The following is a 12,780-nucleotide window of genomic DNA, read 5'->3' as shown; positions in this document are numbered from 1 at the left end:
GGGATGGTGACCCCACCACCTCCCTGGGCAGCCTGTTCCAGTATCTGTCTACTTTCAGTAAGAAATGATTCCTAATATCCAACCTAAACCTCCCCTGGAGCAATTTCAGGCCATTTTCTCTCAGTCCTCACCTGATATGAGGGAGAAGAGACCAAACCCCACTTCTCTACAACCTCCTGTCAGGGAGTTGGAGTGAGCAATGAGGTCTGCCCTCTGCTTTCTCTTCTCCTGCCTGAACAGTCCCAGTTCCTTCAGCTGCTCCTCATAGGACCTTTAAGTAGAAAAGAAATTCTCTGCATCAGGACAGTCTGATGCTGCAGGGAGGATGTGCTGGGGGAGAACCACCTGTTTGCTCTGTCTCCCCTGCTTTTCCTGAAGCATTCCCTGCAGATATGCCCAAAGCAGGATGATGCTGGGCTAGGTGGCTCTTGGAGAGTGAAAAAGAGAAGTGCAAAATGAAAGGCTGTTTGGTTGCCCGGGGAGGTGGTGGAGTCACCGTGCCTGGAGGTGTTCAAGAGGGGATTGGAAGTGGCACTTGGTGCCATGGTCTAGTCATGAGGTGTTGGGTGACAGCTTGGACTTGATGATCCTTGAGGTCTCTTCCAACCTTGTTGATTCTATTCTATGAAAGTTAATGCTAGCACATGGCACTTGGGGCCATGGTTTACTGGCCATGGTGGTGTTGGCTCGATGGTTGGACTCAATGCTCTCAGAAGTCTTTTCCAACCAAAATGATTCTGTGACTCTGGGTTAGTGTTTGAGAATAAAGCTGCTTTCCCATAAGCACTCAGGTCAAACTGGATGAGGTGGTCAAGGTGGGAGTTTCTGTCCAGAGAGGCAGGTGAGGAAGCTGGATTAGGCCTGGTAAAAGCACTGCCTGTGGGGACCTGCAGCACCTTTCCTGGATTTGGGCACAGGCAGAGCTTAACCTAGGCTTGGGCAGGAGGATGGAGCTGTTGGCAGAGCTGAGGAAGGAGAGCAGGCACTGAGATGGTCCACAAACCACCTAGCCCACCAGTGGGGCTGGGAAGCACAGGCCCATGGGCAACTTTGGTGCTGGAGCCGTGGGGAGGGAGCTGTTGTGGGTCCCACAGCTGGTGCCCAGCCCCTGGCTGTGCCTCACTTGCTCTTTGTGTGCCCGCAGTGATGGGTGCCCTGGAGTCCCGCGGGGTGCTGCGGCGGATGAGCGACATGCTGGAGATGCTGATGAAGAGGATGGACATCCTGGCCAGGCTGGAGAATAGCACTGACTTCCACAAAGGGGATGAAGCACGATTCCTTCTGGACAGGTCAGTGCTGAGGCCCCATGAAGAGCGCTGGTGCAGTGTGCTCTCTGGCACGGGGCTGAGCTGCTGCCCGGGGGGGTGGTGGAGCCCACCAGAGCATGGGGCTGGGGCAGAGCCGCTGCGCTCTTGTTGCTTGCTGCTTCTGGAAGCCTTTTCTCCTGGGATCTCTGAAATGACTGTGATTTTGGGGGTCACCTCAGGCACCTGACCTAGCTGCAGTGTGGCTGGGTGTGTCTGCACTGCTGTGCTGTGGTGGAACTGGAGGTGAGACTCGGCGGTAGCTGGAGCGGTGCCTGGTGCGTGGGCTGTGCTCCCTCTTCCATGAAATCCCAGAGCCAGCTCAGGCAGTTTCTTTGTGTCCATATCCCTCAGTGATATGTCAAAGTGATTGTTTGAAATCCAGGGCTGATCTGCTCAGACTTGGAGCTGAGCAAGGCTTAAAAATGAAGCAGGAGGAAGGCGTCTGGCCCCAAAACACTGCACTGAGCTGGTGTCCTGGCTCCCTGCAGTGCCTGCACCGCATCCATCCTGCCTGGCAGCTGGACAGATCCCCTCAGGACTTCCCATCAGGATGTGCTGATTTGCCAAGGAGACATTTCCCTTTGCTTTGGGAACCTTTCAGCAGCTATTGATGCTAATTTGGCTGTCACACCAGGGCCTGCAAGAATGGTAACTAAAACACCTTGAACCTAGAAGGGAATAGATGAGGAACCAAGGAGCGGCTCTTGGGCCAAACTTTGCGGTGCCAAAAGAAGTGCCAGGTAGATTTTGCTCAGATGGAGCCCTGGGTGACATGTTGGTGGCAGGGATGGGCCATGCAGCAGTCCCCACTGCCTTGTGCCTTGCCACTGGGGCTGATGTGCATCCAAGAAGTGGGCTCAGGAGGGCCTCGTGAGGTTCAGTAATGTGAAGTGCAAGCAAGTCCTGCACTTGGTTCAGGACAAACCTCATTATTGGTACAGGCTGGGGGATGATGAGATCAAGAGTGTGGATGAGAAGCTGGACATGAGCTGGCACTGGCACTTGCAGCCCAGAAGGCCAATCTCATCCTGGGCTGCATTAAAAGTAGCATGGCCAGCAGATGGAGAGAGGTCATTCTGTTCTGGTGAAACCTACCTGCAGTGCTGTGTCCAGCTCTGGAGTCCTCAACAGAGGAAGGACATGGACCTGCTGGAATGGGGCCTGAGGAGGGGCACAAAGATGATCAGAGGGCTGGAGCACCTCTCTTGTGAAGCCAGACTGAGAAGGCTGGGGTTGTTCAGCGAAGAGAAGGCTCCAGGGACACCTTGTAGCAGCATTTCAATACCTGAAGGGGACCTAAAGGAAGCTGAAGAGGGGCAGTTTCCAAGGGCATGTAGCACTAGGCCATGGGGCAATGGTTTGAAACTAGGGAAGGGTAGATACAGATTGGACATCAGAAGAAAGCTCTTCACAATGAGGGTAGTGAAATACTTGACCAGGCTGACCAGGGCGGTGGTGGAGGCCCCATCCCTGGAGACATTCAAGCTCAAACTCAACGGGGCTCTGAGCACCCTGCTCTAGTTAAAGATATCCCTGCTGACTGCAGGGGTTTGGACAAGCTGACCCTTGAGGGTCTCCTCCAACCTGATGCATTCTATGATTCTGTGACTCCCACCTGGCACTCCCGCCTCTGTATCCTGCCTTGGCCATGCTCCACAGCCAGGCAGAGGCTTCCTGTGCTGTTTCCATCACCATTTCCCTTTCTCTGCCCTGCTTTCCTTACGAGTCTCCTTTGCTCCTGTGATGGAAGGCAGAGCGAGCGAGCGAGCCTGTAATTAGCGATGCGCCGGGCGGTGTGCGCAGGATTGGAGCTGCATGGCAGCCCTGCAGTGCTGGGGCTCACCTCTTCACTAACATAATTCCAACCACTGAAAAATCTAATTTCCCTTGGGACTGGCAGGGGCTGGGGGTTCTGTTGGTACGAGGCTGGCTGGCACCTGAGTGTGCGGGGAGGGCAGCAGTGATCCCAGAGAGGAAGGTGTGGGACTGTTGCAGGCAGCAGTGGAAACTGCTAGCTCACATCTGGTGGTTTTCTCAGCCAGTCTTGGACTAAAACCCAGTAATTCCTGGTGCTGGTCATTTCTGTGCCCCAGCAGGCAAGAATGGGCACCACCAACCCCACCAGGACCAAGTGGTGTCTCCTGAACCCAGGGCAGCACCATGACTCTGGAGAGGCCCCGGTGCTGTTTGTTATTAGGATCCTGGGACTCCACCAGGGGCTTGTTTCCACCTTCCCTCCTTGTCTCTGTCTCTTTGATCACCAGTGACCGACTTGAAGCTGTCAGCAGAAGATAATACAATTAAAGGGTGACAGTTTCAAAGGGGATTTATCCTTTCAAGCGTCTCTGGTGGCCTCCTTCATCTCCTTCCCTGCTCAGCAAAGCTGCCAGAGAGGGCTCTGCGATTCCCCCTGCGCAGAGGGGATCTGCTCTGGTTTGTACCACCCAGTGCTGTCCTGCTTAGTGCTGCACCTCCAGACAAAGCAGGAGGGCTTGGGGTTTGCGTAGCCCCAGTGAAGAGGAAGGGGGTGAAGGTTTCAGTGGGCTTTATGGGATAGCCTGTGAGCACTGTCCCCCTCTGGCACTGCTCCAACGGAGGGCAGGGTTGGCTTTTCCCCTTGGGAAGTGCAAAAAGGACTTTATGAGGTGTGGTTAAAAGCCTGTCCTGGAAGGCCCTCCAGCTGCCAGGGCAGGCAGCTTTCCATGGCTGAAAGTTGCTCCAAGCCCTTTCTTGCTCCCTAGGTGCTGATTGAACACTCTGTAGGAGCCCACCAGCCTCTTGCAATGCTTTGGATCAAACTCTTGGAACCCCCCAAATGCCCAACATCCTCTTCAGAAGAATTGATTGGGGGGTTGTGGGATGTCACATTAGGGTAAGGTGTTACAGGCTGCACCCATGACCCAGCCTGCTGTGGCTCTGGGCATTGCTGAATGCCTTCTCCAGCCATCCCTGGGCTCCCTCCTGCCTGTGCTGGGAAGGTAAGGGATGAGTTCCCTAAGGAGGACAAGCAGCCTGCCAGTCAGCTGCAGAAAAATCAATGCTGCTGTTAATTGAATGCAAGCCTGGTAAATCAGCAGAGGGAAGGAAATTAGAGGTACTTATGGAAGCCTCCTGGAGAGCTATTTACTGGACAAGGGAAATATTAGTTTGTAATGGAAGTGTTGGTCCCCTGCTGGAGAGCATTTGGGAAGGAAAGAGGGAGTCCAAAGTGACTGTTTCAAGCTGGCACCACAACTGGACAGTGCTGTGGCTCAGAGAAGACCTTTCCCAGGAGCTGGCTGCTCCTGCCCACCCCATGCCCATGGGGAAGTGGCAGCTGGGAGGGCTGGGGTGTGCAGCGCTGGCACCCCTGGTTGTCCCTCTTCCCTTCCTCCCCCTCCCAGTGGTTAGCCTGCAAAGGGTGTTATTTGCTAAGGGCTGATTAATCTTCAGGCTTAATTACTGCCAAAGCTCAGTTAATTTCCCCACACTTCAAGTATTTGTTCTTGTAATCATTACATGGCTCCATATTCCCCCAGGAGTTAAAAGTCTCACAACATGACACTAAAGGGGTGATGTTCCAGTGTCCTGCCAGCCTGGCTCCATTAATTCCTGAGTTGTTGCTCTTGATGAGCTGGCTTTAGTGAAACCACTGCCAGCTGCTGGGCTCCTTTGCTACCCAGGTGAGCCCAGAGAGGTCACTGACCCCTCCATGCATTGCCTTCTCAGCATGCTGTGGGGCTCAGAGGCCATCTGCAAGGTGAAGCTGGTGCTGTGTGGTGTGCAAGATGTCTGGAACAGGCAGAGCCCCAAAGCAGCCCATGGGGAAGGTAAGACCCAGCCTGTGATCCAGCTCAGCATTGCTGGGTTTTGCTGAGCAGAGCTCAGCCAGAGGAGCAGCAGCAGGAGAGCCCAGCAGCCAGCTCTGCAGGAACCTTCCTCCCTGTGAAACATGCAGCTGGCAAAGACAAGGTGAAGCTGAGGGCTGCAGGAAAGCCTGGGATCAGAGAGCAGCTCTGCCTCATGGATTGTGATCAAAACAGGGTATTTGTGGACTAACTTTTGGGCAGAGCCTTCTCAGTCAATCCTGGCAGTGTCATCAGTAAGTTTGCAGATGGCACCAAGCTAGGGGTAGGTGTTGATCTGTTAGAGGGTAGGAGAGCTCTGCAGAAGGACCTGGTCAGACTGGGCAGAGGGGCAGAGTCCAACAGCATGAGATTTAACACATCCAAGTGCCAGGTTCTACACATTGGCCACAACAACCCCATGCAGTGCTACAGGCTGGGGTCAGAGTGGCTGGAGAGCAGCCAGGCAGAAAGGGACCTGGGGGTACTGATGGACAGTAGGCTGAACATGAGCCAGCAGTGTGCCCAGGTGGCCAAGAAGGCCAATGGCATCCTGGCCTGCATCAGGAACAGTGTGGCCAGCAGCAGCAGGGAGGTCATTCTGCCCTGTACTCAGCACTGGTTAGGCCACACCTTGAGTCCTGTGTCCAGTTCTGGGCTCCTCAGTTCAGGAAAGATGTTGAGTTGCTGGAAGGTGTCCAGAGAAGGGCAACAAAGCTGGGGAGGAGTTTGGAGCACAGCCCTGTGAGGAGAGGCTGAGGGAGCTGGGGTTGATTAGCCTGGAGAAGAGGAGGCTCAGGGGAGACCTTCTTGCTCTCCACAACTACCTGAAGGGAGGTTGTAGACAGGTGGGAGATGGTCTCTTCTCCCAGGCCACCAGCACCAGAACAAGAGGACACAGTCTCAAGCTGTGCCAGGGGAGGTTGAGGCTGGATGTTAGGAAGAAATTCTTCCCAGAAAGAGAGATTGGCCATTGGGATGTGCTGCCCAGGGAGGTGGTGGAGTCCCCATCATTGGAGGTGTTTAGGAGGAGACTGGATGGGGTGCTTGGTGCCATGGTTTAGTTGATTAGATGTTGTTGGGTGATAGGTTGGAATCAATGATCTCAAAGATCTCTTCCAACCTGGTCTAGTCTAGACTAGTCTGGTCTAGTCTACTCCACTCCACTCTATTCACAGCTGACCTAAGGTGGTCTCCTCACAGCCCTGCTTCAGGCTGCTCCACCACTTAGACAAATCTCTCTGATTTGTTCCTCAATCCAGTGACAGCCAACATGCATCAAAGTGAGGATGCTGTAACCTCCTGTCCAGGATCTCCTGTGTTCACATGAATAAAACCCTGCTGCTGCCCAGGTGTGTGGCTCAGTCCTGCTCTGAGGCTCAGGAGGGTAGTGAAGGTTTGGCCTTGTGGATTCATCTTAGTGTCCTGCCCAGGAAGGGTCTCAGAGCACTTTTATTGCATCCATTGACTATTTTAATGCATGATCTTGGTTATGCATTCCTGGGAAGCTCTCCCTGTGTTGACAAGATGCTGGCTTTGATTGAAAAGGTGATTTTCATCACTTTGTCAATCATGAAATTAAGTAAAGGGCAGCATCTTCCCTTGGGGTGTTCAGCCAGGGGGGGTTGGGTTAGCTGAGGATCTGGTCCTTTAAATTCATTGGTGTGAGAAACATCACCAGGGTGATGGGAAATTAAAAGCAATGGAAGCACTTTAGTGAGCTAAGTGCTCCAATATTTGCAAAGTGATTTATTGCAGAACTTGGAGGTGTTGGAGGAGTTCAGGAAGGGCTCTGCCTCTGCATCATCCCATGTTGGCTTTGGATGAGTTTCCAAGGAACTTTTCCCATCTCAAAACAAGTTGTCTGGGGTATTTCCCTGGGTTGAATTCCCAGTGGGCACAAACACCTCCAGAAAAAGCTCAGAACTTTGTTTAGGTGCTTGTGGAGAGGACACTGAGCTCTTTCTCTCAGCCCTGAGGTATAAAGGTTGGGGTGTCAGCTCTGGGATTTCAGCAGAGCAAAGCCCCCCTGGAGCTGGACATCAGTGTGGGATTTGCTGTCCCCAGAGCAGGGAAGCAGCAAAAGCCCAGCACCATCCCTGGACACCTTTCCTGGCTGCTTTCTGCTGTGCAGAAAAACCTTACAGGAGGCCAATGGCATCACACAGCCGTTGTGATCAGCAGGCTGAAACCTTTTGGTGAACTGCTCTGTGCAAACCTTGTGTTTGATGTTTTATCTTCACAACATCTGCTTTCCTCCAGCTGTATCCAGCCCCTTCCCCGCCCCCAGCAAAGTCCCTGCTTCCAGAGAGTGAATAGCAAGAAATATCAGACAAGGAAGCAAATATGTTTGAGGCTTGTCTTGTGAAGACAACACAGCAAAAAAAGGAAGAGCTTCATCTTCTCATAATGCCCCTTTTCTGAAAGGCAATAAAAACCCCAGCTCCTTGTAAAGGGATGAAAGGGCTGAGGCTGAGCTGCTGCTGTGGGGCTGGGGACAAGAGGCAAAGTGAAAGGAACCAAATTAATGGATTTTAAAAGGGGAAAAAAGTGAAGGAAAAACTCGACCTCTGGCTATATTATATGGCAAATGATCTGCCAGTTGGGAAAGATACATCTTAATAGCAGCTTTTGAAACGAGATGAATGCAGGATGCTCTGCATTGTAAGGCACGGGGCGATCTGAATCGCAATCCACCGGGGGGGCTGGGGGGAAAGAAATATGGAGCTGGAAATAATGAAGGACCAAAATCAATATTGATGGTTAGAAGTTAAAGCGCTGTGTTTGCTGTGGTAAATGGTTTGAAGGTCCCAGGGAAAGGGTGGGGGGATAAATAAACATGGGAAAGGCAGAGTGTTTCGCTGTAGTTTCACGAGCTGGAGCGGCCCCGCTGTGATCTGCTGGCGTTCATGTGTCGATGGAGGGAGATCAAAGCAGCAGGGTAAAGGTAAGACCCCCCAAAGCTGGTTGCTTCTCCTTGTGAAGTGGTAGGGGTGGAAGCAAGTTCTCCTACTCAGCACTGGTTAGGTCACACCTTGAGTACCATAGCCAGCAGGTTGAGGGAGGTGATTCTCTTCCTCCGCTCTGGTGAGACCCCACGTGGAGCACTGTGCCCACTTCTGGAACTCCTATCACAGGAAGGATCTGGAGGTGCTGGAAGGTGTCCAGAGAAGAGCCATGAAGATGATCAGAGGGCTGGAGCACCTCTGCTATGAGGACAGAGTGAGAGAGTTGGGGTTGTTCAATCTGGAGAAGAGAAGGCTCTGAGGAGACCTTCTTGTGGCCTTCCAGGATCTGCAGCAGGCTTCAAGAAGGCTGGGGAGGGACTTTTGAGGCTGTCAGGGAGTGATAGGACTGGGGGGGATGGAGCAAAGCTAGAAATGGGTAGATTGAGATTGGGTGTCAGGAAGAAGTTCTTCCCCATGGGGGTGGTGAGAGACTGGCACAGGTTGCCCAGGGAGGTGGTGGAAGCCTCATCCCTGGAGGTTTTTGCAGCCAGGCTGGATGTGTCTGTGAGCAACCTGCTGTAGTGTGAGGTGTCCCTGCCCATGGCAGGGGGGTTGGAACTGGCTGAGCCTTGAGGTCCCTTCCAAGCCTGACAATCTATGATTCTACTGTGTTCACTTCTGGGCTCCTCAATTCAAGAAAGATTTTGACATGCTTGGATGTGTCCAGAGAAGGGCAACGAGGCTGGGGAGGGGTCTGGAGCACAGCCCTGTGAGGAGAGGCTGAGGGAGCTGGGGTTGCTGAGCCTGCAGAAGAGGAGGCTCAGGGGAGACCTTATTGTTGTCTACAACTCCCTGAAGGGAGGTTGTAGGCAGGTGGGGGTTGGTCTCTTCTCCCAGGCAACCAGCACCAGAACAAGAGGACACAGTCTCAAGCTGTACCAGGGGGAAGTTTAGGCTTGATCTCAAAAATTCTTCCCAGAAAGAGAGATTGGCCATTGGAATGGGCTGCCCAGGGAGGTGGTGGGGTCAGCATCCTTAGAGATGTTTAAGAAAAGCCTGGATGAGGCACTCAGTGCCACGGTCTAGTTGATTAGTTAGGGTTGGGTGATCAGTTGGACTTGATGATCTTGGAGTTCCCTTCCAACCTGGCTGATTCCGTGAATCTTCTGCACTGGTGAGGCCCATGCTGGCATGCTATGGCAGCTAGGGAGGTGTAGTTGAATGTTTCATTGCTGCTTACAGGATCAGAGACTAGTGTGGGAATGGAGGTCTGGAGATCTTCGAGTCCAAGCCCTCTGCTAGAGCAGGTTTGCCTAGATCAGGTTGCGTAGGAACACATCCAGGTGGGTTTGGTGTCTTTCCAGGGAAGGAGACTCCACAACCTCTGTGGGCAGCCTGTTCTGGGGCTATGGCACCCTCAAAGTAAAGAAGCTTTTCTTAACTTCAAGTGAAGCCTCTGGTGTTCTAGTTTGTACTTGTCACCACTTGTCATAGAATCAGAGAATGCTAAGGGTTGGAAGGGACCTCCACAGATCATAGAATCAATAAGGTTGAAAAAGACCTCAGAGATCATCAAGTCCAACCTGTCACCCAACACTTCATGAAAGCTAAACCATGGCTCCAAGTGCCACAGCCAAGCCTTTTTAGAGCACCTCCAGGGACAGGGACTCCACCACCTCCCTGGGCAGCACATTCCAATGGCCAATTACTCTTTCTGGGAAGAACTTTTTCCCCAACTCCAGCCTAAACCTCCCCTGGCACAGCTTGAGACTGCGTCCTCCACACTCTCTCCAAAGCAGGACCACTTAGGGCAGGTCACACAGGAAGATTTCCAGGTGGGCTTTGAAGATCTCCAGAGAAGGAGACTCTACAACCTGCCTGGGCAGCCTGCTCCAGTGCTCTGCTACCCTCACAGTAAAGAATTTTCTTCTCACGTTGAGATGGAATTTCCTTTGATTGAATATACATCCATTGTTCCTCATCCTATCACTGGCTACTACTGAGAAGAATCTGGCCCCATCCCCAGGACCACTAATCTTCAGATATATTTATATGCATTGATAAGATGCCCTCTCAGTTTGCTCTTTTTTTCCAGGCTGAAGAGCCCCAGATCTCTTAGCCTCTCCTCTGAAGAGCTGTCACCGAGCAGAGTGAGCCACTTAGCTTGTCCTTCCCAGTGTCTCCAGTTACTAAAGATAAGGCATCAAGTTCTGACAAGCTACAGAAAACCTTCCTGCCTTTGAGGTGGTTTTAAATGCCTTATTTTCTTGTCCCTTGCCCAGGTGGCAAATCCCTCTAATGCTAGGTGATGTAACTCACACTTAACCTTCCTGTCATCACTTAATACATTACATGAAGTTTGCTGCTCAGGTGTTGCTCTTGTTGCCCAGCAGATCAAACCACCCACACAGAGGGAGAGGCCAGGCTGGGTCCTTATTTTTGAGGGTTGTCTCTCACTGTTCTCCCCATCTCCTTAACACGTACCAAGACCCATGGTGCATGGGAGGGGTTTTTTGTGTGTCACTTCACAGTGACCCTCTGTCTTTCAGGCAAAGCCTTGCAGAGCTCAGGCAAAGCAGCTGTCTTGTTTGTGAGAACTGGAAGTGCTGTCTGAGGCAGCTGATCAGACATCAAAGGGCCAGGAATCTTTGTGTTTGGGAGCAGCTGCAGTTTACAGGAGCTGGGCAGGCTGGTGGAGGTGCTAGGTCGGACCCATCACCCAGATAAAACCCCTGCTGCGGCTGGAGCTCCAGCAGGACTTGGCTGATCGCAAGGCTGCACCTGGAAAGAAGCCATTCATTTAGGATGATGGTCCTGATGTTCATCTGAATGTGTTTCTGGGTGCCCAGCTCTGGCTGAGCTGAGGTCATCAGAAAGGAGAAGGGGATTGAGGTTGCCACTGCCTTTTGAGATTCACTTAATTAATTGTTTGTTTGGAAGTGAGTCTGGACCCACAGGAGAAGTGGGAGGGCTTCTGGAAGGAGGCAGAGGTTGGCTTGTGGGCAAATCTGGGTGCTCTGAGGTGTGGGAGCAGGGCTGCTGTGCTAATCTGGGTGCTCTGAGGTGTGGGAGCAGGGCTGCTGTGCTAATCTGGGTGCTCTGAGGTGTGGGAGCAGGGCTGCTGTGCTAATCTGGGTGCTCTGAGGTGTGGGAGCAGGGCTGCTGTGCTAATCTGGGTGCTCTGAGGTGTGGGAGCAGGGCTGCTGTGCTAATCTGGGTGCTCTGAGGTGTGGGAGCAGGGCTGCTGTGCTAATCTGGGTGCTCTGAGGTGTGGGAGCAGGGCTGCTGTGCTTGTCCTCTCTTCTTGTGATGGAGGCAGCTGTGGGGCATCCCTACCAAGCTAAGGCCCCTCTGCTGCTGTTGGAGCAGGAGGCTAGTCTTGCTGGCTCTAAATTCACTGCATCCTTGCAATGTTTGCTCTTAAAATGCCCATCCCAGCTGTTCCCTGGGTTCTCTCCATCACCTGCATGCTCTGACAGCCCCAAGAAGAGGAGGCTCAGGGGAGACCTTACTGCTCTCTACAACTTCCTGAAAGGAGGTTGTAGCCAGGTGGGGGTTGGTCTCTTCTCCCAGGCAACCAGCACCAGAACAAGAGGACACAGTCTCCAGCTGTCCCAGGGGAAGTTTAGGCTGGAGGTGAGGAGGAAGTTCTTCCCAGAAAGAGTAATTGGCCATTGGGATGTGCTGCCCAGGGAGGTGGTGGAGTCAGTGTCTCTGGGGGTGTTCAAAAAAAGGCTTGGCTGTGGCACTTGGAGCCGTGGTTTAGCTGCCAGGAGGTGTTAGGTAACAGGTTGGACTTGATGATCTCTGAGGTCTTTTCCAACCTGGTTGATCCTGTGATTCTGTGGCAGCTGCTCACCGGTGGACGCGCAGGCTGCAGAAACGGAAGGTTCACGAACTTCCAGGGCTGGCTGTGCCTTGCAGCCCTCACCCTGGGAGCGTTTTATCCTCTCAGAGCCATGCTGAGAAGCAGAGCTCATCACAGGCCATTTCTGTGCCCATATTGTCCAGGGCCTCGTGAGCAACCTCCCCGCTGCAGCGGTGACAGCTGCTGGCAGGATACCTGGGGTTTATTCCCTGCAAAGGTTGAAAGTTACTCGGGGGCAATGGTGTCCTCTGCATTTAATTGTTATTTCTTAAGAGTCTGGGATGTGTGGCTCCCTGTGGAGGTATGCAGGCTGAATATTGATGGTCATAAAGCACGCCAGAAGGAAAAATGTGGGCTGCTCACTGCTGGAGAATGGACTTTAAATCAACAAGCGAAGCAGTAGCGGTTCATAAAGCTGGGATTTTTTTTAGCCTCGAGGACACGGGGACTTTAAATCCCAACCTTCAGGTTCACTGATCTGCTGGAGAACAAACATAAAACTTCGCCAGGAAGGACCTGACATCAGCAATTTTTTATTAATTTTCTTTTTTTTCCCCCCTGCCAGGAGTATCCAAGGTAGCTCTTTTGGTTTTGCTCGCTGCCTCTGACATTTCCTTGTATTCTAATGAGCCTGGCAGCAGCAGGAGCTAAAACTTATGACCCAGCTGCTGCAGAAGGGGAGATTATTTACTGTGATAACCATGCTCGTCAAGATGTGGTGGAAACAGCAGGCAGAGGGGTTGGAGGTGAAGAGCTTGCTCCTTGACAAGCCTGGCAGGGCACCACTGCTGATGGATGGAGCTGCCTTGCCCTTTCTTAGGTTATAGCAGGTT

General features: G+C 52.6%; 1 protein-coding gene across 2 annotated transcripts in view; it reads left to right on the top strand.

Moving 5' to 3' along the window:
- The window catches only part of MGAT5B (alpha-1,6-mannosylglycoprotein 6-beta-N-acetylglucosaminyltransferase B), a 79,623-nt gene that overhangs the window by 26,338 nt on the left and 40,505 nt on the right, over positions 1-12,780 (top strand). For both annotated transcript variants that reach the window (XM_068151433.1, XM_068151434.1), the window contains exon 3: positions 1,145-1,289. In XM_068151433.1, coding sequence (XP_068007534.1) covers positions 1,145-1,289 — 145 coding nt within the window. The remainder of the gene's footprint in view (positions 1-1,144; positions 1,290-12,780) is intronic.

Source organism: Melanerpes formicivorus, unplaced genomic scaffold (genome assembly GCF_026170545.1).
Source record: "Melanerpes formicivorus ecotype bairdi unplaced genomic scaffold, bMelFor1.0.p_v2 SCAF_21, whole genome shotgun sequence".
Taxonomy (NCBI): domain Eukaryota; kingdom Metazoa; phylum Chordata; class Aves; order Piciformes; family Picidae; genus Melanerpes; species Melanerpes formicivorus.
Note: the sequence above shows the minus strand (reverse complement) of the source record. Positions and strands in the feature narration are given on the sequence as shown.